Source organism: Epinephelus lanceolatus, chromosome 3, assembly GCF_041903045.1.
Source record: "Epinephelus lanceolatus isolate andai-2023 chromosome 3, ASM4190304v1, whole genome shotgun sequence".
Taxonomy (NCBI): Eukaryota; Metazoa; Chordata; class Actinopteri; order Perciformes; family Serranidae; genus Epinephelus; species Epinephelus lanceolatus.
The window spans coordinates 11,225,893-11,251,784 of record NC_135736.1 but is presented as its reverse complement, the minus strand read 5'-3'; the positions used below and the strand labels follow the sequence as shown (position 1 = coordinate 11,251,784).

The 25,892-nt window shown below is 41.0% G+C and overlaps 2 protein-coding genes across 2 annotated transcripts; one reads left to right on the top strand and one right to left on the bottom strand.

The window, feature by feature from the left end:
- The first annotated feature begins 5,079 nt into the window (after window positions 1-5,079).
- On the top strand, window positions 5,080-23,020 carry LOC117254668 (uncharacterized). The gene is made up of 18 exons (XM_078164886.1): window positions 5,080-5,256; window positions 8,086-8,237; window positions 9,849-10,006; window positions 10,164-11,305; window positions 12,712-12,851; window positions 14,443-14,596; window positions 14,687-14,764; window positions 15,636-15,668; window positions 15,863-15,931; window positions 16,165-16,254; window positions 16,434-16,530; window positions 18,544-19,184; window positions 19,300-19,534; window positions 19,814-19,925; window positions 20,081-20,240; window positions 21,043-21,156; window positions 22,208-22,294; window positions 22,447-23,020. The coding sequence occupies exons 1-18, from the start codon at window positions 5,080-5,082 to the stop codon at window positions 22,591-22,593; spliced, it is 3,786 nt and encodes a 1,261-aa protein (XP_078021012.1). The 3' UTR covers window positions 22,594-23,020.
- On the bottom strand, window positions 22,806-25,444 carry smdt1b (single-pass membrane protein with aspartate-rich tail 1b). Its single transcript, XM_033623042.2, has 3 exons — window positions 25,257-25,444; window positions 23,249-23,407; window positions 22,806-23,050 (listed from the first exon to the last, which is right to left on the bottom strand). The coding sequence occupies exons 1-2, from the start codon at window positions 25,416-25,418 to the stop codon at window positions 23,270-23,272; spliced, it is 300 nt and encodes a 99-aa protein (XP_033478933.1). The 5' UTR covers window positions 25,419-25,444; the 3' UTR covers window positions 22,806-23,050; window positions 23,249-23,269.
- Between the last annotated feature and the right edge of the window lie 448 nt (window positions 25,445-25,892).

The following is a 25,892-nucleotide window of genomic DNA, read 5'->3' as shown; positions in this document are numbered from 1 at the left end:
ATACACTAACCTTGACCTTTGACCTTCAGTTTATTCTTCAGTCCAGGTGGAAGTTTGTGTCAAATTGGAAAAAAATTCCCTCAAGTTGTTCTGAAGATATCACGTTTACAAGAATGAGACAGAAGAGGTCACAGTGACCTTGACCTTTGACCGATGACCATCAAAAACTAATTCATCATTGAGTCCAAGTGGACACTTTAAGAAGTTCCCTTGAGGCATTTTTGAGATATCTTGTTCTCAAGAGTGGGACAGACAGATAAATGGCGGGATGGACATAATGCCTTCAGCCAAAGCTATCGCCAGCGTGGAGGTAGAAAAACATGCAAAAGCACATGAGCAAAGACTATTCATGAAACAAGACATAAAAGCTTTGCTCTAGATTATGACAGCATATTTGATTGTCCAGTAACCACTTTTTTATAGACTTGGAGAAAGTGTTGAAAGATGTGATGTTCCTCAGTTCTGTGGCAGCCTGGTCTTACTGGGTGTCAAAAGGGCGCTTGGGGCACCATTAAACCTCTGTGTGAGCCATGCTGAGCTTTCAAACAACTCCAGTGTAAAACCATCCACGTCATCATTTGACCATTACTAGATTACTCAGTGCAACAAATGTAGTAAAATGAGGCCACAAGTCCATTTAGCGCAAGTGGGACGGGGGAGATGGATCGGCCCAGCATGCATAGGACTTTGACCCAGGAGACCGGTGTTCATGTCTTTGGCTAAACTAAAAGTCAGTGCTTAGTTATTTTGTCGCATGACTCGTTAGTCACGTGAGGTGCTCATCGACCGACTGACTAACCCTACCCTACAATCTTTTCTTAACCCTTCAACATAGTTTTTTGCCTAAACCTAACCACTGACCCTTCTTAGTCATGTGAGTCAACTCATGTGACTTATTGCCAACCCCTGCATCAAGATACAACGTGAAAGGCCGCCCTCCACATTATTATAATGACATGGTCCTACCTGTCAGCTGGTAAGACAGTAGTTCATGTGTTAGAGAATCCTGCCATTTATGTAAACTTTAAGGCCATGATTCTCATGAACTACTGTCTCTATAAGCGACACCTGTCACCTAGTCATTGATCCATTGTTAATAAACAGTAATTTGAGCAGATTCAAATTGAAAAAAATCAGGTTGATGTGTGATGAAGAGAAGCACCAGCCAGAGAGAAACATTTTTTTCATCAAAGTTGGAATGCCTTCACAAGTCGCTTAAGTGACATCATGACTTTCTCTTTCAGAAGGGGAGGGACTTAACTCAAAACTCTATTTACTGCTCAGTTTTGAAGTAGACTAAGCTACTGAGTGTCCACTGGACAGTGAAAGTGTGAATGAGGGTGTGATTTCAGACACTTAGATACTAAAGTCCTTCTACACCAAGAACAACAGCTATTATTGTTTTGAAAATTGTTCTCACTCATGTGGATGGTAGAGCCCACACCACTATACACTATAACAACAATGACTGTGGCAAATGATATTGCTGGGATCACTTCAGAGCAATTTGATGAACAATAGAAATGCTGACAGCAAATCAGAATTCATCTGAATTTACAGGGTGTCACATTCAACATGGCAGATGACATTAGGATGAGACTCATCGCCGTGGATGCATTTTCCCTAGCTATTATTTAAAGCAATCTTGATCAATTTAATTTTCATATCAGCAAAAACAGAAAAAAGTGAAGCTCTAAAAATACCGCAATGAAAAAATCTATGGTCACGGTTATTAAAGAGAAGAAACTTTAATATGGTAATTAAAATGTTAACCTTTCTGTTTGTTTTAAGTTTTGTCAGCTGAACTTTTCCGAGTGCCATGGATTTCCATGGATACTGGCTCTACTCTCTCATTATAGCAACGGCTGCCTGAGAGGCTGAATGTAGCAACAGTGAGCATGTGACACACAGCAGATGATAAAAATATCTTGCCTTAATTGTCACTTTACTTGCCAAAAATGTTTAATTATACTCCCGCGTCTTGGAGGTTTGTTTGATAGTGTTACATGACAAAATGTAGGCTTATGAAACGGTAATTAATCATCACAAACTAGGATATGTTTAACGTTACACAGGCACACACGCACACACACACAGTAAACTCACTAATCATTTTGAAACAAGCCACAGAGTAAAGTCACTTATAAATACACACCATCTCTGTGGATGTTCGATGAGCAGGGTGGGCTTGTTTTTGTGAAGTGGATGTTCATGTGTGTGCACCTGTGTGTGTGTGTATGCAGATGAAGTGAAGAAAGAGAGAGCTATGGAGAGGAGTTGAATGTGAGCATTCAAATGTGCATGTTTGTCCTCAGTTTGTGAATATCCCTGTACTGTATCTTCGGTTGCACACACACACACACACACACACACACGCACACACACACACAAAGGTGACAAAAGGCCCCCTCTTGTGGCTCATTCAAACACTGAAAAACAGCCTCAGCACGTTGTTCCCCGCTGGGAATTAACTCAACTAATGATGCCAACAGTTTTCAGAGACACACTCTATTTGCTCAGAGGAGTTTGGTACAGAAACTAAAGTCAAGCTATTGAATTTAGGTCACACCTTACATTACCCTGATATTACCCTCTATTACCTCTCTGTCTGTAGTATCAGTTCGTTCCAGCTTTTCATATTACAATATATGATGTTCACAGTGACTGAAATACTCAAACAAAGACTCCATGTTGATTAAATATATATGTATAAATGATCTAGATCCTAGATGCAATATTTTGCCCTTTTTTTTACCCATTAACCCATTAACCCCTTATGTTCTGGCCCTACCATTGCACTTTTACAGAAATGTATATACTTTTACAGGTTATTGTCTCTGTACTGTTACGACCCTAGTATTACCTAGTTGTTGCCTTGATATTATCCCTTTATTAGTTTGTTATTAGGCTACTGAGCTGTAACGTTAAGTGCAAGTCTACTGTTAAGACTTAAAGAACTCTGAGAGGGAAAAAAAGTAATATACAAATTTTCTTTGTCAAGTATTAATTGGAAGATCAATGTGACTGTTGAAGCATGACGACAAGAAACTGGTCAAACCATAAGTTTGACTCCAAAGTAAGAAAATCCACCAACCAAGCACATCTAAAACTCACAAACAGCTTCTTTGCACACGACATCAGACATTGGTGTGCCATCCAAATGAAGGGCACACAACTTAAGGCAAAGACTACCAACACTGCACAAATGTCTCTTTACAGCTGTTCCAAACAATCCAACTGGGAGAAAACGAGGGCCAGTTTAAGTCCCTAAAATAGTAGGCTGTAAAAGGGAGAAAAAAAGAAAAAAAAAAAAAACGCTGTGAAATATCTGCAGGTGTAAATCAAAACCCTCCATCTTCAGAATGAAAGTGATGTGAATGTTATAGTGTTGCGTTAATGATGCCTGTGTTTTTAGGCTTGACTCAGATTTTCAACGGTGTTCCACAAGACCTCTGGAGACAGCTGACCTAATAGGTAGGAAATAGCAGCTACAGTTAGCTAGTCACCCAGTAACTGTTAGGCTGACATCAGTGCATTGCAGCAGTGACTCTTGTATGCTTTTATTGGCTCACCGTGTTAGTACCAGTAGGTTGTCAGTACTATGTAGTTTGTAACGATGATCATCTCCACATTGTGCAAATCTGTCATGTTGAAAAAGAAATCCGTTTCTTTGTTTTGTATTGATTACATCCAAAACGAGTTTCAATTTTCTGACAAAACCTGCTGCCTGCAGATTCATCCAGCCTTTTAATGTTGTCACTTTCCTCTATAGCCAGTTTATGCAGTGTATGGATTTTTCACTTCCTGCCCTCTGCATTTTGGCGTCATAAGAGTAACATGTTATATCTTTGTTTAAAGGTTCTGTATGCGCCATTTGGAGCATTAAAATAGTGGCAAAATTGAGTAATGGTGTCTTGATTAGACAATGAGGTCAAGCTTCTGTGTGTGCTGTAATCTGAGGTTCTTCGAGGTTTGTTGTGGTAAACTGGTCAGGTGCATGTTGGGGTGTGTGTGTGTGTGTGTGCGCACTGTTGCTGCTGTTTAGTGCTGTATATGGAGTTAGCACCATCAGCTGCTAGCTGCTGGCTCAGCAAAGTCCATGATGAGAATCGTGTGCAGACTCATGCACTCTGAATTTCACATAGAGCCTTCAGCATTGAAATGATGTTTTCGTTTAACTTTTGTATTATTCCCAGGCATTGTAACCCTTACCCATCCCTGCCCTGCTTCCCTATCTCTCCTCTTTGTGGCTGCACTGTCAGAGATACCATCTGTGCAGTAAGACCACCATCCATAAGACATCTGTCAGTGCTATGTTTCACTTTCTAAAGATGGTGATATTTGATAGGACACCACATTGGGCCAATGTGAGAACCAATGACTGTTTTCTGATAAAAGACCCTAGCCTCTGTAGCCTCCAGGATCACACCAGACCATTCCCAACCTGGTGTGAAGAAACTAAGCTTTCAGTAAAGGATCTTCTCTTTTAAAAAGAAAATACCACACTTTTCTGAATGAAAGAGAAGACTTGGAACCCCATTTAAAAGGTAGAGTCATATACTACTGTATTTGATTTTTCTATGTGCACCTTGTCATAGATACCTTACGCAGGAGGATTCCCTCCAAGTAATTGTTACTTTATACTGTCAAGATGTTCTGCTCTGAGGTGTAAGGGTATCCCATCAATAGTGGTGTGTGTTTCAGTCAACAGGTTACTTGAATGCTCACAAACTCTTCTTAAGAGATATTACTGTTAGTGACATGAAGACCTAGTTGAGATCTATTTATAGTTAAAACATAACAAATATACTTGTAAAAATACTTGAGTATTATTCTGCTTATATGCGATTCAAATGTAGATATCTAAAGAATTAACCTCTAATCTCTTAGAGCCTGCCTGATCATAACTAATAAGAGCTCAGCTGCTTTGATGGTAGGTGTTATTCATATTATGCTAATGACCAAGAGCCACCTGGGAAATAACCACACAACTTCTATTGAAAATAAAGGTTATTTTAGCACTAAGGTGCCTGAGAATACCCAGCTCAACACCTTAATGACAGATTCAGCATGATCGACATGGCGCCCCCTGCTGAGGACTACTACTGTCATCAGTTCCAGCCCAACACCTTTGACCCCTCCCGCTGCAGCTCCTGCCTGCGGCCAGATCATATGCACCTCAGCAGCAACACTGCCACTACTGCTGCTGCTGCTGCTGCTGCTGCTGCTGCTCAACAGGACGGCTCACAGGAGTGGGTATGTACATTAATATTTCAATATTTTTATGAATATGGCTTTTTATTTACCAAACTTAAAAATATGACACATAAGATGCTCTAAAAACAATTTAGAAGTAAAACAGTGAAGAATAATTATGAAGTGGCTCACCTTCCAGCAAATGTAGATAAACGTTTAAGTTCTAGTGTATAGGATTTAGGGGCTCTGTTGACAGCAGAAATGAAATATAATATTCAGAATTATGTTTTTATTTGTGTATCATCAGCTGAAACTAAGAATCGTTGTGTTTTTGTGAGCCAAGAATGAGCCCTTCATATTTTCATGGGGAGCAGGTCCTTTTCCACAGAGCCCACCATGTTGCATTGCCATGTTTCTACAGTGGCCCAGAACAGACAAATCAAACACTGGCGCTAGAGAGGGCTTTCACATTTTATATTACCTGAAGGCCACAGGAAGAGGTGAGGGAAGGGGTATTCAGATGGTTGCAATCTGCAAACTCACTGCTAGATGCCACTAAATCCCACACACTGGTTCTTTAAAAATTCGGGAACAACTTAATAAAGCTAACTTACTATTGAGACGCCCCTTTTGGTTATTGTCATTATGAGTTTTTACAGGCTCTCAGGGATGCAAGGGCAGCAGGAGGGTAACGAAATCCACTTGCTGTAAACCAGTATAATTATTGCCATATGGCAATGCTAATACAGACTACACAATGTTAGCTCTACAGGTAGTAACAATATGAAAGGTGAGTGTCCCAAACTATCAACAGGCAGCAGGATTTTAAACAGACCCTGCACATGCATCCATCCACTAACTTATTATAATCCAGAGCTCTGGTGGCTATTTCTTCACCTGAATTAACTATTTTCTTTCTACTGGACTACACCTGCCAACTGTATCACTGTGCAGAAGGAAGCATCTGCACCTGGTGGACTGAGGAGGAACAAAACCTACTTGTGTTCGTCCTCCTCCGCTGACCTGTAACACTGGTTAGCTCAGTGATGCTAGGTGAGCTAGCAGTAGATGCACGTTTCCTTCTGCACAGTGATACAGTTGGTGGGTGTAATTCAGTAGAAAGAAAATAGCTCCTCTATGAAACTGCTCACAACTAGTCTGGGGATAATCTTGAGTAAGGTCATGATTCCTGACTGTCACTTTAATTCATCAATGATATCTAATTATGAAATAATTATACTATAGGACACAGTAGCCACTCTGCATTATGACTCCTTCTATAACTGAAGTTTGCTGCTGATACTTCTGTACTTTTATGTAAGTGAATGCAGGACTTCAACTTGTAATGGAGTATTTTTGCCCTGTGGTATTGTGTTTTTCTAAAGTAAATCATTTAAATACTTTTTCCACCACTGTTGGCTACATACATAATAAGATGCTGGCAAACTGAGGCCAAGGAAAACAAGTCTCAGGTAAAATTTCATCATCGTCACCAGCTGATGAGTAAAAGTAAAGAAACAGTATTGTTGGATCATTGCAGGGAAGAGCTTTCTGATTAAGCCTTTAATCTTAAATTTGCTAGTAAGAGAAAAAGTAAATGATTTTTGCTTTCACTATTTGCCTATTATCATTGTCCTCATAGCAGTCTGAGAAATTCAGGCCCTGATACCTAATATCAGCAACAGCCAAGTTTATGTGACCAGAGACCATTGTTTAAACATTTATGAATAAAGGGGCTTCAGTATAACACCTTACATACTGAGGTCAAACTCTGATTAAATAGGTTATAAATAACCAGGTAAGGTGCTCTAATGACATTCAATATGACTGATATGTTAAAATTGTCCTACAAGTTTCACACTGAGGCGATGATGTCAATATATAACACAATCAGCAAGTGAAACTACTGTGGAGGTGGGAGAAGGATAATACATCAAGGTGGCATTTGATTCTGTATCATTAATTAATGAAAGCTCATTACAATCCTTCGGGAATGGGTTGTAATCTGATATACCCATATGACACATGCAAACATGTCCCCCTCACACTGGCCCACTGAAGTTAAAGTATACAGTGAAGTAAAGTCAAGAAAGTTCTTTCTTTTTATCGAAATTGTTACTGTAATGTCGACTCACTTTTGATCTGAAAACAAAAGATGACACTTTACATCCTTTAAACCTGCATCCAGTCAAGAGATCAAGAACTACAACGAGCAAAACTTCAGTCGTTTGCCTGTTAATGAGAGGTAGAACTTAAGGAGGGATCAAGATAAAGATGAGAAAGAAGTTGAGTGGGCGGTTCTGGTAATGCAAAAGCACTAGAGCAATGAAATAATGATGAGCATGACCAGAGACTAGCTTGAGTTACGTCCTGTGCAGACTAAATGTATTGGCTTAGCTAGAACAGAGGGAGAGAAGGAAGAAGTGAAGGAAGAAAGCTGCTGAAAGCCTTGTAGTAGACTTAGCTGAAGGACAGCGAGCAGTCACAGTAAGTATATTAATGTTTAGACTTGGGATGTTGGTTGGCTGTGTATCAGTGTCTACAGGGTAAGTTAATGTTGGTTTTTAAAATGTGTGGGATAAAAGACACCAGCCAGTAGGTAGTCGCTGTGCTCAGCTTTTGTCAGGGTCAAGTGGTGTAAGTGACTCTGCTGGTGATGATCAAATGTGATAAATGTGCTCTGTTGAAAACAGGAAGACTTATCAAAACACTCGCTTTTAAGAAATGGTCAAATTAAAAGATTCTGCAGTCACCTCTAATGACATTGACATTTCTGTCCCCTAAAATTTGATGTAATTTTTAGTATTTTGTTTAAAAGAGTCAAAATACCAGTTTGACTCTCGCTGAATTATCCAAACGCTAAAAAATGTGATTCTGTCCACAAACCAGGATGCAGGTGACGATACTCGTGCCCTGTCTGAGGTGACCACAAGTGCCAGTAGTGATGACGTGAGCGGTTGTTGGACCTACCAGTGGAGTCCGGTCCACAGTCTGAGTCCTGAGTGGGAACTTAATATCTGTGACACTGACATACAATCCAGGTGACTGTATCCTGTATCCTGATTTTAGAAACCACTTTTTACCAAGAGCATTCTCTGTGAGCAGTGAGCACATGTATGTATACTGTGAAATGACACGCTCTCACTCTGAATGACAGCTGAACCTGTGGGGTTTGTCCCTGAATGAACTGTTTAACACTGACTTTGTAGGATCTACCTAAAGTTTGATTATACATGAGAATTATACTTAGAACTCATTTTCTTTTAAACGATAAAAGAATGATGAAATATGTCATTTGAAAGAGGCAACACAAAGTGACAAATTATCACCCTAAACTGCAGTTCCCACAGCTCTACAGAGCATTTGAGCATCTTTCTTTAGCCCCTTAACCACTGCACAAAAAAACCCCACTAACCTCTATAATGTGGCTTTTGTTTTTGATGGGAAAGGTTATAATCGGCATACACTCTTGGGACAAAAAACTCTGCAGTAGTCACCAGTATTTATCGGCCCCAGCTCCCATTGACACTAATTTTGGTGTAAAAGGGGTATCCGGGTTTTTTTTTTTTCATGGCCCCCAACTTTACAGTTTTGATTTTGCTCTCATAGCTTTGTTTTCAGCTGGAGCAGGCAACTGTTTTTAGCAACAACAAAAAAAGCTCTGTTAGACCCACTGCATGTTACTTGCCCAGCACCAGACAGTTACCAGCTAGCTGGTGAAGATAGTGGAGTATTTATCAGCTTAAGAGCCACATATTTCCCTCAGGAGATGGAGGAGACCAAAACACAGAGGTAAAAGGAAAGACAATATTGGACTTAAATCCATTAGATGCCCAGAGGCATGGCTCCAAGTGAATGCTTATGCTGCTCTGTGTCTGCTGGATGTGTAAATAAGCAACTGTTTGCCACCTAACAACTTCATAAAGTGGTAATGTGTCAGTGTTGTGTTTGCAGCTTGTTCCACTGCCCCCAAGTGCAAAAAAAAAACCAGTTACTGCTGCTTTAATGACAATGTCAAAAACGACCCTCTCACCTGCCTACCAACTTAATCACCTATGGCCGTACAGTCCACAAGAAGAGATCGGCGGATGCTGCACGCACATGCAGACCATGCATTGAGAAATACCTTTGCAAGTCTACTCTCTGACTGTTACTCACATTAAAAAGCAGTCCACTTCCACATTTGGTACAGCTGGTTTTCTACAACTGATGCTTAGTACACATTAACCATACTCATGCACACCTTTTTAGTAGACATGAGCATGGATCGATGTACATGACCTGGTACAGTGCACTGTGTTCACCCAAACAAATGAACTGGACTTTGTGATCAAGAGTACCCAGATCCAGGCCCTATGTCCCTAATGTGAAAACCTCCTTAGACTTATGAAAGTATACCTTGTTGCACTCTAGAAGTTGTGACTGTGATTTTACTTTCACCTATACGACCAAAACAGTTGTTGTGGTAGTTCAGTAGTTAACAGCGTAACACTAGAATTTTTCAAATTCCTTATGACATTTGTAGGCCTTTTCACTGGTCACCAAGCAAAATGACTGTCTGGCAAACATATTTTACAAGTGACAACTCCATGTTTGCAGCACCTTCCTCATTTATATATCTGTGTTGATGACCTTGTGCTGCCCTTCCCCAGTTCTCCAAACCAGTGGGACTGTCCAGAGAGGAGCAGATCCCTCAGCTCAGAGAGGCACTGTGTGGCCCAAAGAGATATGACCCGGTTGGATCCGTCCAAAGCTGATAGCTCCTGGATGGATGAGAGGAGGGGCAGAGACAGGTCCCGCCGGGCATCAGGTACAATAACAGATATACACTGCATCATAAAACTTGATATTTCGAAAATGCCTTGCTTCCTTAAATCCACAAAAGACAATCTAGACCTTGACACGTGCTCATGATCTCTCAAAGGCTGCATATCAAGACAGTGACCTTAGGCTTGTATGATTTTCAGAGTCCAGAGGACACAGGGAACAAGAGAGTGGCTACTTCTCTCCAGACAGAAAAGGTGATGGTGAGCGGCAGACGGAGGAAGTCAACAAACGGTCGTATCGTTACTATGAGAGGGGACGTCCTCTTCCAACCAACTATGTCCCTGAGCCCAAAGCCTGCGTCCCCTACAGGAACGTCAACCTTGGCATTCCCTCCCAGAGGAGAAACCCAGAGACGTATATGCTGGAGATATGGAGGAGTGAGTCCCCAGAGAGGTACACATATCACTCCAACTTTAGACGGGGAGCTAGTTCACAGAATAATTCACCAACACGTCACAGCTCTGTGAGCCCAGATCGCTACAAGTTGACTGAATCTCCTGTGGGAACCCAGCAAAAAAGTTCCCTCACCAGGAGCCAGGTTCGGTCTCATGCCTCGTCTCCTGGCTCCTCTCAGCTTCCATCACATGGTCTTTCTCGCCATACATCCGGCAGGTCCAGTCCATCCCGCAGAAGGGGGTCTATTGCCTCTCGGACTGCCTCGCCCTCTAGGGCAACCCCTTCTCACAGGCATACAGACTCTTTCCATTTACAGAATGGTGAATATGATGCTCAAAAGACAAGCAGCCGAGAGTCAAGGAGTCCATCACAAACTTCAAACAAACACAGTTTGGACTCTGAGAAGCTGTACAGGAACCTGGAATCGATCTCCCGCCGTGGATCCTTTGCCATCCAGCAAAATTCATATGAGGGATCTCAAGCATCTCCGCGAACCAGAACAGCCATCAGCAGCTCGGCTCACACTCGCACTCGCAACAGCCGTGAAGTATCACCATCCAGGAATGGCTACAGTACACACAGCCACACCCCACACAGGGAGCCCCACTCCAGAGACAGCAGACTGAGTCCTTCCCAAGGCTCCTGGCAGGGGTCATCTCATTCTGTACTCAGCCTCCCGCCCTCTCGCGGTTCCTCCACATCAAGACGAGGCCTGGACTCTCAGATGGTTGGCAGTTTCTTGTCACCTGTTGCAATCACAGAAACTGACAAAGGCCATGAGGGGAATAATAAGGTCAGCGGTGACAGAAGCAGGAGCAGTGTGAGGCGAGGCATGGAGGCCTTACTGCTCTCTGAACCCAAGAAGGCTGCAGTAGAAGTGGAGGAGGTGCGTACTGTATGTCAGGTAGTATTTGTTTTCAGCCAAGCTAGCAGCGTGGGGTGTCATGCCATTGTTCTGACAGGAAAATCTCCTATTGGACCAAAAATCCATTTGTCCAATGGCCCAGTGCCCAGAAAACAAGCACCCATTACTCAAAAGGCCTATTGCTCCAAAAATACACTCTATGCCTGCAATTAGAAAGATTAATGGCCTGCAATCAGCAATCTGCAATATTTTTTCCTAATATGGCGAAGGCATGTTCCATCCTACTCTGCTTTACTCTGCCTTTGATTGGTTATCCCTGATATTCTTATCCTATCCTAACCAATCTTACTCCTCAATCAAAGGTGAAGTGGGGTGGGTCATACCTTTGCACCTGGGAAGGTCTGATAAATCATTCTGTGCAGTAATTTGCTATTTGCTTCTGTTTTGGAGAGTGTGTATCCTCAGAGCAATGGGCCTTCAGAGTATTGGCTGTTTGTTTTTTGGGATAATGGGCTGTCAGACAAATGGGGCATTTTTCGGACTATTTGGGTTTCAGAATAATGGACAGTCGGAAGCAAGGACATTCCCTTAGCGGGGCCCTAAGGATGGTAATGTCAGTCTGTCTTTGAAAAAAGATGTCAGGCACACACTAAGACTCGATGCAAAAATATTGTAATACTTGAATAAAAGAAAATATTTTTGCATCAAGTCTTAGAGTGTGCACCTGACATCTTTTTTCAAATTTGTATTTTTTCGTCAGTGGTCAGCACCTCTCCAACCCTGGTATGTGCTCCTCCTCTCTCTTCACAATGTCAGTCTGTCTACCACTTGATCAACCAGACTGAAATATTTAAACCACTACTGGATGGATTGTCATGAAATTTTGTACAGATATTCATGGTCCCCAGAGGTTGAAGCCTACAGTGAAATGTTTCCACAGCTATTGGCTGAATTGCATGCTCCTCCCCAGGATAAACTGTAATAACTTTAGTGATCCTCTTCTCTCTTTCTGACCTGTCACCTGGCACCATCATCACGGCAATTTTTTTTTCCAGTACTGTTGTTAATTATTAATAACCTGCAAAATGAATGGCATTCCCATCAGCCTCAGCTGTACTTTGTGTTTGGTGCTATTTAGCAAATGTTAACATGCAAACATGCTAAAATAAGTTGGTGAAAATACTGAATGTTCTGCCTGATAAACATCAGCATGTTACCATTGTCATATTGTGACCCATACAGTCTATGCTGTGAACATATTAGCACACTAACATTGGAATTTAGCACAAAGCCCAACTATGCCTAAGTATAGCCTCACAGAGCTGCTAGCATTACCGTAGACTCTTAATCTTGTCATGTTTCATGTCAGAGACAACGCTTTATACTGCATATCATGTAAAATGTTGATACATTTTTATGAACCTGAGGTGGCGATGACTATGGACGACTACATTGTCCTGGCTGATATTCCAACGATCCAGCTGGAGTCAGAGGAAGAGTTTCCAGGGATGAGAAGGAGGAACCAGAGTCCCAGCCCCTGCAGGGACAAGAGGATTAGGACTTACAGGTTGGTGATACCTTATGGCCCTGTATCATACAATATCATGGTAGAGCATCATGGATAGCCATAACAGCAGACCCATGACCATGCATCTATTCTGCATTCCTAGTATATATATTTCTTTAAACCATTCCTTTGGCAGCTGAAAGATTCGTAAAAATATTTGTGTAGCAATTAGTAAAACACTTTGAAGAAATCTTTTGATCTGACCATAAGTAATTGCCTTAGTTATGGCCAAAGAAAAGGGGAGTGCTCTAGAGGCCTTTGCAGAGGAATGTGATAGATTGCACTGGCGTAGCCAGAAAAAAGACATTGGGTGTGCACCAGCAAATACTGGGTGTGCCAAATTTATTTTCAACAGAGTGTTACACCTCCACAAACATTCAAAAGAATGTATCTCTCTCGAATACAACATTATTAACACAAAACATATCCACACGTTGTGTGCGTTCCATCAGTAATAGTCAACAATAGTTCACAGCAGGTCTAAACATTCACACATGTGACATGCTCTCAAATAAATCAATAACAAAGTAATAGAAAAAGCACACTTTGTGTTCTCAAAAAAAATTGCGTGCCCAATGAGATGAACATAGTGAAATATAACACACTCATGCGCGTACTCATGCACTCTCATAGAGCCATAACGTATCCACATTACGCATGATCAACAAAGCTATTTAACCATCTGAACACAACTATTGGGCTTAGCAGCAGAGTAAAGGACACAACGATATTGCTGCTTACCTGTGCGCACTGCGCAGCTCTCAATTTAAAGGGTAAGACGGCGTGGCTTGGCCTTGAACGCATTTATTATTTCAACAGAGTCCAGTTTCTCCGCGAGCTCTTTTTCAAACAGCGAGATGCTATTCAGTCTCTCTGTGAGCATTGTAGCTCTGCTGGTGGATTTAATCCTGTTTACAACTGAAAACAGGCGCTCCACAGAGCAACTTGTAACAGGCAGTGTTATCAGAATACGCAGTAAACAGTTCATGTTGGGAAAAACATCTTTGTCACATGAGTCCAACACTTCAATAATGGACGGAAACTGATGTCCCCCGTCCACTTTCCGTTTGATGAGTTGCCCAAACACAGTCAATTCAGAGGCCTCCAAACCAAGTCCATAATGCCTGCTCGGCGCGCGCAATGCGTCCAGCTGGCAAAACTGCTGATGCAAGCAGCAGGGAGGTAGCAGCCTTCATTATTCCATAAGAGTCACTCTGAAAACGGCCTGTGTCGGAGGGGTCATGGGCCTGCTTGTGAAACATCCTCCTCAGTTGTCGAACTTGTGTCCTGCTGGAAGTCAAGTCGAGGTTTTTTGAAATAATTTATCAGGGAACTCTGTTTCATCGCTATTATCAGCAGTTAGCGCTCCCGCAATGCTTGCTGGACGAGGGGTCACAGTCAGGTCAGTAGGTTGCCAGGTGCAGGTGTCGCAACGCATGTCTGACGGCAATTTTTTTGGGTGTGCCAGCTGCCTCTGTGGCTGGCACCGGCACACCCTGGCACACCCGTGGCTACGCCATTGATAGATTGGTAAGAAAACGTCGTAGTGTGTTTGTCAAACATTTCTCTGCACTTTTATTTGGCTCTGAAGACATCAAGATGAAATAGACATCTACAGTTCAAGGCTGGAGTCAGATGAGAGGGGGAGAGGCAGAGAGAGAGGCAGAGACAGACGAGAGAAATGTCGGGACTCTGAGAACGGGCGATCATCTCGAAGACAGTCAGCCGCATCTCTTCATACACAGGTAGGATGCATTAACTGCACAGGTGTTCACAATAAAATCCATGTTGAAACAGCAGAGCTTGGAATCCCATGTCTGTTTATTCTATCAAAGAGTTCAGATGATCAAAGTGGAAAACACAGATCTTCAAAGGTGAAGGAAAGAGCTCCTCCTGAACGCCCACAGACACAGGTGAGCATGGTCCCATGACTCTTCTGCATCTGTATAAATCACGAGTGTTTGGAGGAAAATGGGTCATTCATACATTCATTCTAAAGTAGACCTGTGATATTTATTTCAGCTCATTTCTCTCAGGTGCCCTTCTCACAGGAGCACCTTGCAGGACAAAAAGCCATTAGTTAGCACTCTATGTTTTAGGGCAGCATGTTCATATGATTTATCATTTTTTTATTATTAGATTCTAGGATGGTTCAAGCCAGTGTATCTTGCAGTGTCAGTGCTGCAGTGTCATGCCTAAAACGGCTGAGCCAACAAACACAGAGAGATGGATGATCACAAAATGAAACATTCAAAATGTTATTTCAGTGCTTTGAATCACATGCAACCTTGCAAACATTCATAGTAGTTCACAAACCCTGACATGACATTTCTCGTAATAAGAGCTACGTGTGATCTCACATTTGTGACTTCCTTGTTTTTCTTCACATCATGCATTTCTTTCCCTCTCAATATCTCTGCCTGTCCTCTCCTCACAATGATGCATGGTAAGTATGTTACTTTGTGCTCACACGCTTTAATAGCACCTGCTTGCTTTCAAGTCTGTCTAATAATATTTCATTAATTCCTCTTTCTCTTTAAAACTACCTTCCTTTTTTAAGTTCCCATTCTGCAGTATGTTTCCCGTTGTTCAAGCTTTAAAGTTTTGCCTGCCTTCATACGCATGCTTCAGAATTATGTGGTTATCTCACAATGACACGTTCGTCTGCTGCTGACAGTTTCCGTTTCCTCTAGTTTCACAGTAAAGTGTGAGACAGAAACCACAGCAGAATGCTTTCAAAGAGCTTAATCGTAATGCTTTAATTACAGGTGTTGTTACTGGAAGGGGTGGATGTCCAGACTGGATGAACATGGCAAGGTAAATTGAAGTTTTTTAAATAATCATTTAACTTTTTTTTTAAAGTCAGTCATTGTCTACTCTAATTCCTGTTGTAACCACAATCTCATTCACCAGACGGACAGTACTCAATCCAACTATAAAGAAGTCCATGTACTATAGGAATGAAAATGTAACTAATTTAATGTTGTCCATGTTTACTGTGTTTTGCTCAGTGGAAGAAACTCTGGTTTGTTCTGGGTGATACTTCGCTAAAATACTACAGAGACTCAGAGGCTGAGGAGGTAGGGCCTGATGTATGGCATTTCTGGTAGAACGTTTCTGAGATGTAAAACCTGTAGCAATTCATTTTAATCTACATGCAGTCATTTGACAGGGTTTTACGCAGGTTTTGCCCCTATTACATGACCAGTATCCTCAGTTTGTCTAAATTGATTGGGTTCAGTCTTCTTTGGCATTTGTTACTTACTTACTTATTTGACTTGACTAAATTTAAACTCTCCTTGTTGTGCTGCAGTCAGATGATCTGGACGGAGAGATCAACCTGACATCCTGTTTGAATGTGTCAGACTGTGATGTAGAGAGGAACTATGGACTCCAAATACAAGTATGTCTTTACTGTACTTGCGTTTTGCTCATTGTGCTGTACAGTAGAGCATCAGACAGATGGACAGTCAGACACCCCACACACCTCCCCCCATTTTCACATCAATTACATTTTTGGCTGCTTCCTGTTTAACTGTGTGTGTGTGTGTGTGTGTGTGTGTGTCTTTTGATCTCCTCCAGACAAAGAGAGCAGTGTTCACTCTCTCTGTTATGACCTCCAGAATACGACGGAACTGGGTGAAGTTACTAAAGCAGGCGATCCAGAACAACTCACAGTGAGTCTGACTTTAAACTGGGATACAGTGGTGGAGGAAGTGTTCAGATATGTTACATAAGTACATAAATACCACAATGTAAAAAGTACTATACCAAAAGTATTTAAATTAAAACTACTCAATGCAGACAAACTGCTATTGCGAGTGTTATATTATTGAATAAATAATTAGGTTATTAGTGCTGATACCTTAACCACCTTAATGTTGTAGTTGCTCGAGTTAGAGATAAGATTTTCATGTACTGTTGGGTAGTTTGATAACATTACTACTACATTACTATTATTTATAAGATCATCATATGTTTTGTATGTAAAATCTTAAACTGTGGTGTAACCAGTAATTAAAGCAATCACATAGATATGGAGCAGTAAAAAGTATAATATCCCTCTATATTGTAGTATAGAAAATTGGCGTGAGTTTTAAATACTTAAAGTTACAGTTGGTAACTTTTATGAAAATAACTTTTGTGTCATATTTGCTGAAACTGTCACTACAGTTTACATGAGACAGATAGTCTGTGAAAAGAAATCTTGTCCCTCCTCCTCTTCCTACTGCCTCTAATGGCATTCAATAAAACTGATCACGGGCATGGTAGTAACAACCAATCAGAGCCAAGGAGTCCATATGCAGCTGTAAACCAAACACTGCTCATGAACTGCGGTTAAACTAGGCAGGGCTATATTTTAGTGTACTGTTTAGCTGTGAAATAAGAAAGTGTGTGACCCAGCCGCCATGTTGGAAATAGTCAACTAAAGTACCAACCACCACCCACCAACCAGAACAAGATGTCTCATTTTACAGCTAAACAATACACTAAAATATGTTTCTGGAAATATCTGTGACGAGGAATAGGCAATGCAGGAACAGAATGTGGAATCATATTTGATCGGCAGTGCCTAGTTTGACAGATTGATCGCAGTTCATGAACAGTGATTGACATGATTGACAGCTGACTCCTCGGCTCTGATTGGTTGTTGTCGTTCCTGTGCAGCAACGCCATTAGAAGTGCTATGAGGCAACAGAGTAGGGAGAGAAATATGATTTTTTTTTTTTACCCATTATCTGTCTCATTTGTGCTGTGTGGATATAGTAACAGTTTCAGCAAATATGAAGAAAGTTATTTTTTCATTAAAATATTACCAAATGTAGCTTTAAGTAAAAGGAGAAGTGCCTACAATGTGTACTTCAGTACTTTAATAATTGAGAAAATGTACTGTGACACATTATTTTCTTGCTGAGAGACTACTGTGTACTACAATTACATATTTCACAATGAAACATATTTCAAAGAAGCCAAGCCCATAAAATTAACTTAACATTTCAATACTGTAGTATATTTACTTTAATTTCAATTAAATAAAAAAAAAAAAATACTGTTCCTCAGGGGCAATTAAAGGTTGGTAAAACTAAATGCTATTTATCAGTCTGTCCACAGAGTAAACTCAGACTATTTTACTTTGGCCGTTCACGTTTTAGGCTTCTTGAATAAAATCAAAGTAATATATGTGTATTAAAGAAGGAATGAAGCCAAATAAATCATATCTTAAAATAAATTCAGTTCAGACAGATAAAGCTCCGTTTATTCTTAATCTAAGAAACAACCATTAAATTATCTCACTATAAGGTCCTTTTAGCAGTTATTCTGGAGCTTTTGATCACAAGCAAAATACTAAATAAAACTTCTGCTTCCACTGACAGTGCTCATAAAATCTGTCGTCATTTAATCTGTCACAATATATGACTAATTAATGACAATTAGTAATGTACAAACAGGACATTCGTCATGGTGAAAATGTAATGTTCATCATGTTATTCCAGTAAAATGTGTTAAAATCTTCAAACTAACTCAAATAAAGAAAAGAAAAGAAAAACAGGCATTCTGCTGGCCTGTAAATTCCTGAACACAGTGAGGAAATGCAGACAGTGTGATTGGGTGGTCCATCTGTAGCAAACCCTCTCTATCATCTTTCTTCTGATGTGTAACACTACCCTCCTGTCTTTCCCTCACTCTGACCTCAGCCAATCAGACACTGGCAGCGAGAAAGAGAACCCCCTGTCCCGGAGGCCGTCGTCATGCCAACCCCCTGCTCGGTTCACCTGCAAGGACTCCGGCTATGAACTAACCACTTCCACCTCCACCACCACAGCTGCAAACTTCCATCAGGCCGACCACCATGACCAAACTGTAGATCTGGACGGTGACTTATCTCCAGCCAGTCAGAGAGAAGAAGGGGAGGGCTGGGACCGTGAGCAAGCCAAGCGATTGGAGGAGAGGAACAAGTGGTTTGAGGAGGGGGTCTCCTTCAGTGAGATGGGCAGCAGGTGGGACTCCATGGAGCTGAAAAGGGGGAGTGTACCTGTGCCTGTTATTGAAACCCTGGACTCAGAGGTCAACAGGAAGTGGGTAGAATTTGAGACAATGTCATTTAGGGACATGAGCGCGCAGACTCTCATTGGAGCCCAGGCTTATCAGTCAAGCACCCCACAGGCATCACAGTCTCTCGTTAGCTCCCAGGTGTATCAGTCGAGCCCTGAAGAGGCTGAACAGTCTCTCACCGATTCACAATCTAATATATCAAGCTCAAAGGGGGGTCTTCCATCCATAAATGGAGCCCAAACTATTCAAACAAATAAAGCAGAAGCACTTCAGAAGGAGGTAAGACCGAATTTACAGCCACTGTGTTAAAAACGTTAAAAAGTGATGAGTAGAAACACTAATAGACGTTCCTGTAATGTGTTTACAATTTTTCCCTCTTCCACCCATCTCCCAGGCCCTCTCTCTTCGAAAGCAGGTGGAGAGCATCAAGAGGGAGCGTGCAGCCATGGGGATAGAGGTGGACAGCCCGTGTGGCCCCGGGGCCCCCTGTAGGGCCAGACTAGAAGCCATGGAAGCAGCTCATCGGAAAACACTGCAGGAGCTGCAGGAGAAACACGCGAGGGAGATCAGGGAACTGGAGGAGCAGAGAGACAGGATGCTGCAGGAGGAGAGCCAGGCAGCTGCTAAAGGTGAGGCAGGAAGTATAGATGTATGACGCAACAGTGGCTTCTGGGGGAAGTTAGCATGTCTTTCTTATGCCTCTTTGGTTAAATATATCCTCCAGCCAGTCTCTATCTGTATTTTTAATGATTTCTTTTACTGCATTATGTCTTTTAAAATAATGTTGTATGTAGTATATGCCGAGTTCTTGATGTCTACTTTCAATTAGCTGTCTTGTGTTGTTTTCAATCCTGTGTGTTAAAGCCAAATACAGTGTAAGTAACAAATTAACTGACTGTTCATCAAAGCTGTGGAGGCACTGAGAGCAGTTCACAGAGAGGAACTGCAGAGAGAGGTGGAGAAGGCCAGGAGGTTGTCTGGAGGAGCTGCACACGTGGATGCTTCACACAGAGGCCACATGTAAGTTCATTACAGTCACTCTGTTATCATTCTGAGCGTGTTCACCATCTCAAGGGATCTCGCTGCAGGCTTAAGACGTTCTACACTCGACCGTGACCCCTTGCATGATAGCGCATTATAATTCACTCCATAACTCGTGTGTTTGTGCGTGTCAGGCCGCAGGCGGACATCTTGCACAGTGAGTTAGATGTGCTGTCAGAGCGCTACTCCCAGAAGTGCCTGGAGCTGAGCCGCACTGAGCAGAGCAGCCAGGGTCGAGAGACTGAGCTCGGTCGTAAGGAGAGAGAGCTGGAGCAGCTCAGAAGAGAGAACCAGGTTTACATACATGCATGATTTGATACTGTTTGAACACAATACCATACTGTCTAGATCATTGCAGTAATTTTGCTCTTATAGGAATAAACTACTCATAATAGGGAAGCTACACTCATAGAAAGAAAGGCACTAACTAGAATCATATATGGTTCTTTGGGTTGTCTCAGTAGGAGAACCCTTTTATAAAGGTTTCACCTGGAAGCTTTTTGTTAGTTCTAACTAAAACCTATCCTAAAGGGTTATACCCAGAACCATCTGTGAAATATTCCACCCAGAACCCTTCTCTGAAATGATCTCCAGAAAACTCTTCTATGGTGGAATGGTCCTACCCAAAACCCTTTCTGGGGGCTCTATCCAGAACCTTTCCACCTTCTAAGGGTGCTAACAAGAACCCCTTTATATTCCAAGGATTTTATCTAGAACCCACCCATTGGGGGGGGGGGGGGGGGGGGGGGGGCTCTAAAAATAGTAATTGACTACATTACCCATAAATCTCTCTTCAGCCAATCATAGTTTTATTTTAAAAGGTTAGCCTGGGGCCATGGGAACCATGTCTAGCAGCCTTGGGCTTCATGTGGCTCCGAAAAGGCCGGGGCTGACATGGATTATAAGAGTTTTGAATGGTATTCTTAATCTTACAAATCACTCTTTCTTCACTAAAGGGTTCTTTGGAAACCAATGTTTCTGGGTAGAACCTCAGCCCTTTACAAAGAATCCCTTTGGAACCTTTATTTCTAATAGCGTACAACAGTCATAAGAATATTTATCCATGGCATAATTTGAACCAAAAATCCCTTTTCAGGAGCTTAAAGCCAAACTGGCAGAGGAGATCAGCCGCATGCGCTACTTCATCACAGGGCAGAAGTCGGACACTGTATCTCTTGGCAACACTGAGCACGCTGCATCAGAAGTAGAGGTATTGATAGTAATATAATTAATGGCTGTGGCTTAATTAGATGTAATCTCAGCTCATGTGAAAGTAGGTGAAGCTAAAACATCCTCATGCCAACCCACTTTCATTTATTGCACCTATGATATTAATTTGGGCTTGAAGGACAAATGTTGACATTGCAGTCTGTCATCATGGGGAAGCAGAAAGCAATGTTTGATGAATTTGCTGTGGGATTTTGAACCCACTTAAATTAAAAGCAAATAAATCAATGCATTTTATTGTTTTGTCTTGTGTACCCAGTAATGGCTCCCTGTAGCAGCATTATCACCCTTTCTGGTGACTTTATTTGTGTTGAGCATCTGTGGTTGGTCACATGATAGTGCAGCACATACTGCCATCTACTGCTTGAATACCAAGCCAGCACATCATTTGTACTGCAGTGAAAGGTTTTATTGCTAGACTTCTGATGGTGGAAGATGTATTCAGGACTTTTACTTAGGTAAAAGAAGCTATACAGAAGGGGTAAAAATACTCCATTACAAGTAAAATTTAAAGTATTATCTGCAAAATGTACTTACAAGTATAAAAAATGATCATTTTTGTTATGCAGACAAATGGTCCCTGTAATTGTTATTATGTTATTATTGGATCATTGTTACTGATGCATTAATGTACAAGTAGCATTTTACTCTTGTAGTTGGTCACTATGGAGCTAATTTTAACTTCACTGTTTGCTGTTGAGTAGTTTTATCTATAGCAATGCATCATATTTAATTAGCTTATCGTGTCTTGTATGTAAAATTTGAATAAGCAAAGTGACTATACAGTAGCTGTCAAATAAGGTAGTAAAGTAAACAAGTACTAATGTTCCCTCTGAAATGCAATGGAGTAAAGTATGAAGTAAAAAGGAAGTACTCGAGTACATGTACCTCAAAATTGTGCAGTGCTTGGGTAAATGTATTTAGTTACTCTCCACCCCTGTCTCACATACATTGCGACTTTCCATATATATTTCAAAATTATTTTTAGAATGTTTTTACCTGGTAACTGTATGATTTCACATTTTGTGTTACAGACATTACTAAGAGCAAAAGACAATGAGGTGCAGTATCTTAAAAAAGAAATCACCTGTCTACAGAATGAAGTGCGGTCTCTTACCAAGGTATGTTTCATGATCTGACTTCATGCTAACATTACCACTATACAAACGATCCAAAATAATAAACTCCTATATGCTAAACATTTGCACCTTTGACATAAACTTTCCTCCCTGCTTGACTTTGATGTGTCATCCATATTGTTTCCTTACTCTAGGAGAAAGAAGCAGCTTATGAGCGTTATAAGCAGGCCTATGTAGAGCTGAGTGACCTGAGGGGACGTAGCCAGTTGGAGACGGGCTCCCTCAACGAACACTTGAGACTGGCCAATGCTGCACTTCAAGAGGGAGCGAGACAAACATGACCAACAAGGACAACTGTTTAAAACTTACATAGAAGAACAAAGACAGAAAGCCAATATAAAATATCAACAAAATATAACAATAAAATAATTACAATAACAACATGTGCTGTTATGACTGGATATGACTTAGAAGAGTCAGAATAAGAATTAAGGCAACTATTGTGTACTTGGAAACGACAGAGCAAAGAATAAAAAACAAGTGCTTATCCATGTGTAATCGACTCCCTTTATTGAGTTAAAAGACAAACATGCAAACAAGAGTGAGGGCATGACTAGTAGTTTTGGTAGCCTCACAGGATATGAGATTTCAAATGAGTATTGTGAAAACATCCTAAATAGCAGAGGAGAGAGAGGAGATAGGTGGAGGTGGAGGGATATGTTTGGATGCCAAAGTGCCCCATCTTCCCCATCTTCCTTGTGCCCGCTGGTGTGCTCTCACTCGATATTGCTTAGCACCCTGTGGATGTAAATTAAAAAAATGTAACTATCATTTCGACTGTTACCAACTATCAATGTTGCAAATGTGCCACACACTACACCCTTTAACATGTAGCTTACACATCCTTTGTACATGGTTAAGATTGTGTATGAAAAGGTCTAAGCAAAAGAGTTGAAAGGTTAAAAAAGGTGCGACCAATGTAAACTTTGACTTTACCGTTTATTTCCTGACATTAGCTCAGTCATCGTCGTCATCGTCCTCAGGGACAAAGATGTCATGCTCCTCTAAGAGAGCGGCAAAGTTCTTGCTGATAAGTGTTCCCACATACAGGAAAGGCACCACCACTGCTGTCATGCGGATAAGACCAAACGGTGTCTGGAAAACACAAGGAGGATTTATTCAGAGTTCACGTAGGATGGGACAATGAGCTACTCAGAAAACATACAATATGAATCCCCACCTCAGTTTAATCTAGGATATTTTGGTCAAGATTTGTGATGATGAACAACTGTTTCTCCAGAAGCCAAATACCAAAATGTAATCTCCAGAGTTAAAATGAAAAGGTTTTCTTTGGGGGGAGTTTCACTCATTGGAATCCACGGCAGAAGGAGACAGTGCTTAGGTTGTCTGTTCTGAAAAGCCCCTTGAGGCAAATTTGTGATACTGAGCTATATATAAATAAAACTGACTTGAGTAGACATTGGGTGTAACGAAGCAAAATTTGTTGGCAGTAGGCTACTCAGAAAATCTTCCATGTAGACACTTTTGTTTTTGCTCACATTTTTTTACAAGTTTAAGTTAAAGACCTGAGACTTTTTTATGCACTCAATGGATACATTTCCCTTAAATGTTGGTTTCAAATTTATTAAAATCCATGTTAGTAAACCCTTTTCTTTTTCAAAGATAATCCATCCACCTGACAGGTGTGGCATATCAAGATGCTGAATAAACAGCATTATTGCTACTGAGGTGTGCCTTGGGATGGTCAAAATGAAAGGCACTGTAAAATGTGCAGTTTTATCACAAAACACAATGCCACGAGTTACAAGGTTGAGGGAGTGTGTCATTAGCATGCTGATTGGAGGAATGTCCACCAGAGCTGTTGCCCATGAACGCAATGTTCATTTCATTACCATAAAACATTTCTGATGTCATTTGTGTGAATTTGGCAGTACATCCAACCAGCGACACAACTACACAAGTTGGTAATAATGACGAAAAGCATTTCACAGAACTTTTTTTATTGAAAAAGCTTTGAATTAAAGCACAATATCAACTGACACAAATGGGGCTTTATGGTGGGTCCTGCTTTATTACCCAACAACTAACCTGAGAGGCCCCAGGGCCCGTGTGTTAATAGCTTTCGTCATCTCAATGCATATTTCTACATTAACGTGTTTAATTAAATTACCCACGAAAAAACTTGAACAAGGTGATACTGTAGCAGAGAAGATATAAAAACTTGCAGAGGAGATGGGGAAAATGGGGTTAATGGGGGCCCATCTGCTTATTTTTACCCTGAGGCCCCACAGCAGGTTTATCCAGCCATGGGTGGAGCAATCTCTTAACACATTTAGGACAATGTTTTTTCTCTCAGTGTGGCCCTTGCGACGGGGTTTTCAGTTTTGTTCCATTTATACTGAATTATCTGGGGAAGAGAATATAAATAAAAGGCCACTGAGGACTTCCGTTTAGTCTTACCATGACATAGTCAACTTGACCTTTGAGAGCTTTGCAGCCGTATATGCTGTTCAACTGTGAGATTATAGTGCATGTAAGAGACGTTTTATTCGCACTGGAAATCATTACACTTGGTAAATAAGACGTGCAGCTGTAAATACCTACCTATCTATCTATCTCCTGTCCCTCGACCTCTTTTACCATGACAACAACGCACACCAAGATCTGTAGTGTTTAGTTAACGTTGGCTCAAACAAAACAATTTATCAGAGACTAATGTAATAAGTATAGATAATTTCAATTGTTAAAATAAAACCTCCAACTGAATCAATAATGACTTGAATTAACAATAAGGGGTAATTACTTCCTGAAAGTAGCTCTATATACGTGTAAACATGCGTTCATTGGCTGACTTGACCAACCGGGCGCTTCTCCTGCCTTTCTATTCGCCACAGCTGCTGTCAATCAGAGTTAAGTCCCGCCTACACTACCAGTCATATTTCCCGTCGGTTTTCACTCGGTAAAAAGGCAGAATAAAACTCACTTTATCCGGTTTCGGTAAGATTGCCCCCGACGGCGTTGATACTACGGTCCTACTTTGAGTCGTCCTGGATATGTACGATGTTTTCGAGCCGGTGTTACGGCTCATTATCGCCGCATTTTTGGCGAGATGTCGCAACGGAAGCCGCAGCATACTGGTCGCCATTTTTTCCAGAAATGTCAGGGAGGGTGGGACTGGGATAATTTATATATGGGCGTGTCTTAAGACGTCTGACAGAAGAAAACACCAACAACAGTAAAAAAAAAAAAAAAAAAAAAAAAATCATAAATCATTTTGATGCAGTTATTTGTTGCGAATAAAATCTATCTGTGTCGTGTAACCAAGACATTTGTGGTCATTATGATCACCTCATTCAAAAACAAGTAGCTATACACAGAGCTGCTATATAATTTATGTATTTAAAATAATTAACTATAAGCAAATTAATACATAAAAATAGCTTTATTTGTAAACAACAAAAAAATACAGCAAGACAAATATATCTACTGAAATAAACAGTGAAAAACTGGGGGATCAATTTAAATCCATTATTTGAAATGAAATCTTCTGAGGTGTATTCTTCATTTATTTATTTATTTATGTTACATTTTCCCAGGATGATCAGCAACATGGCCCATG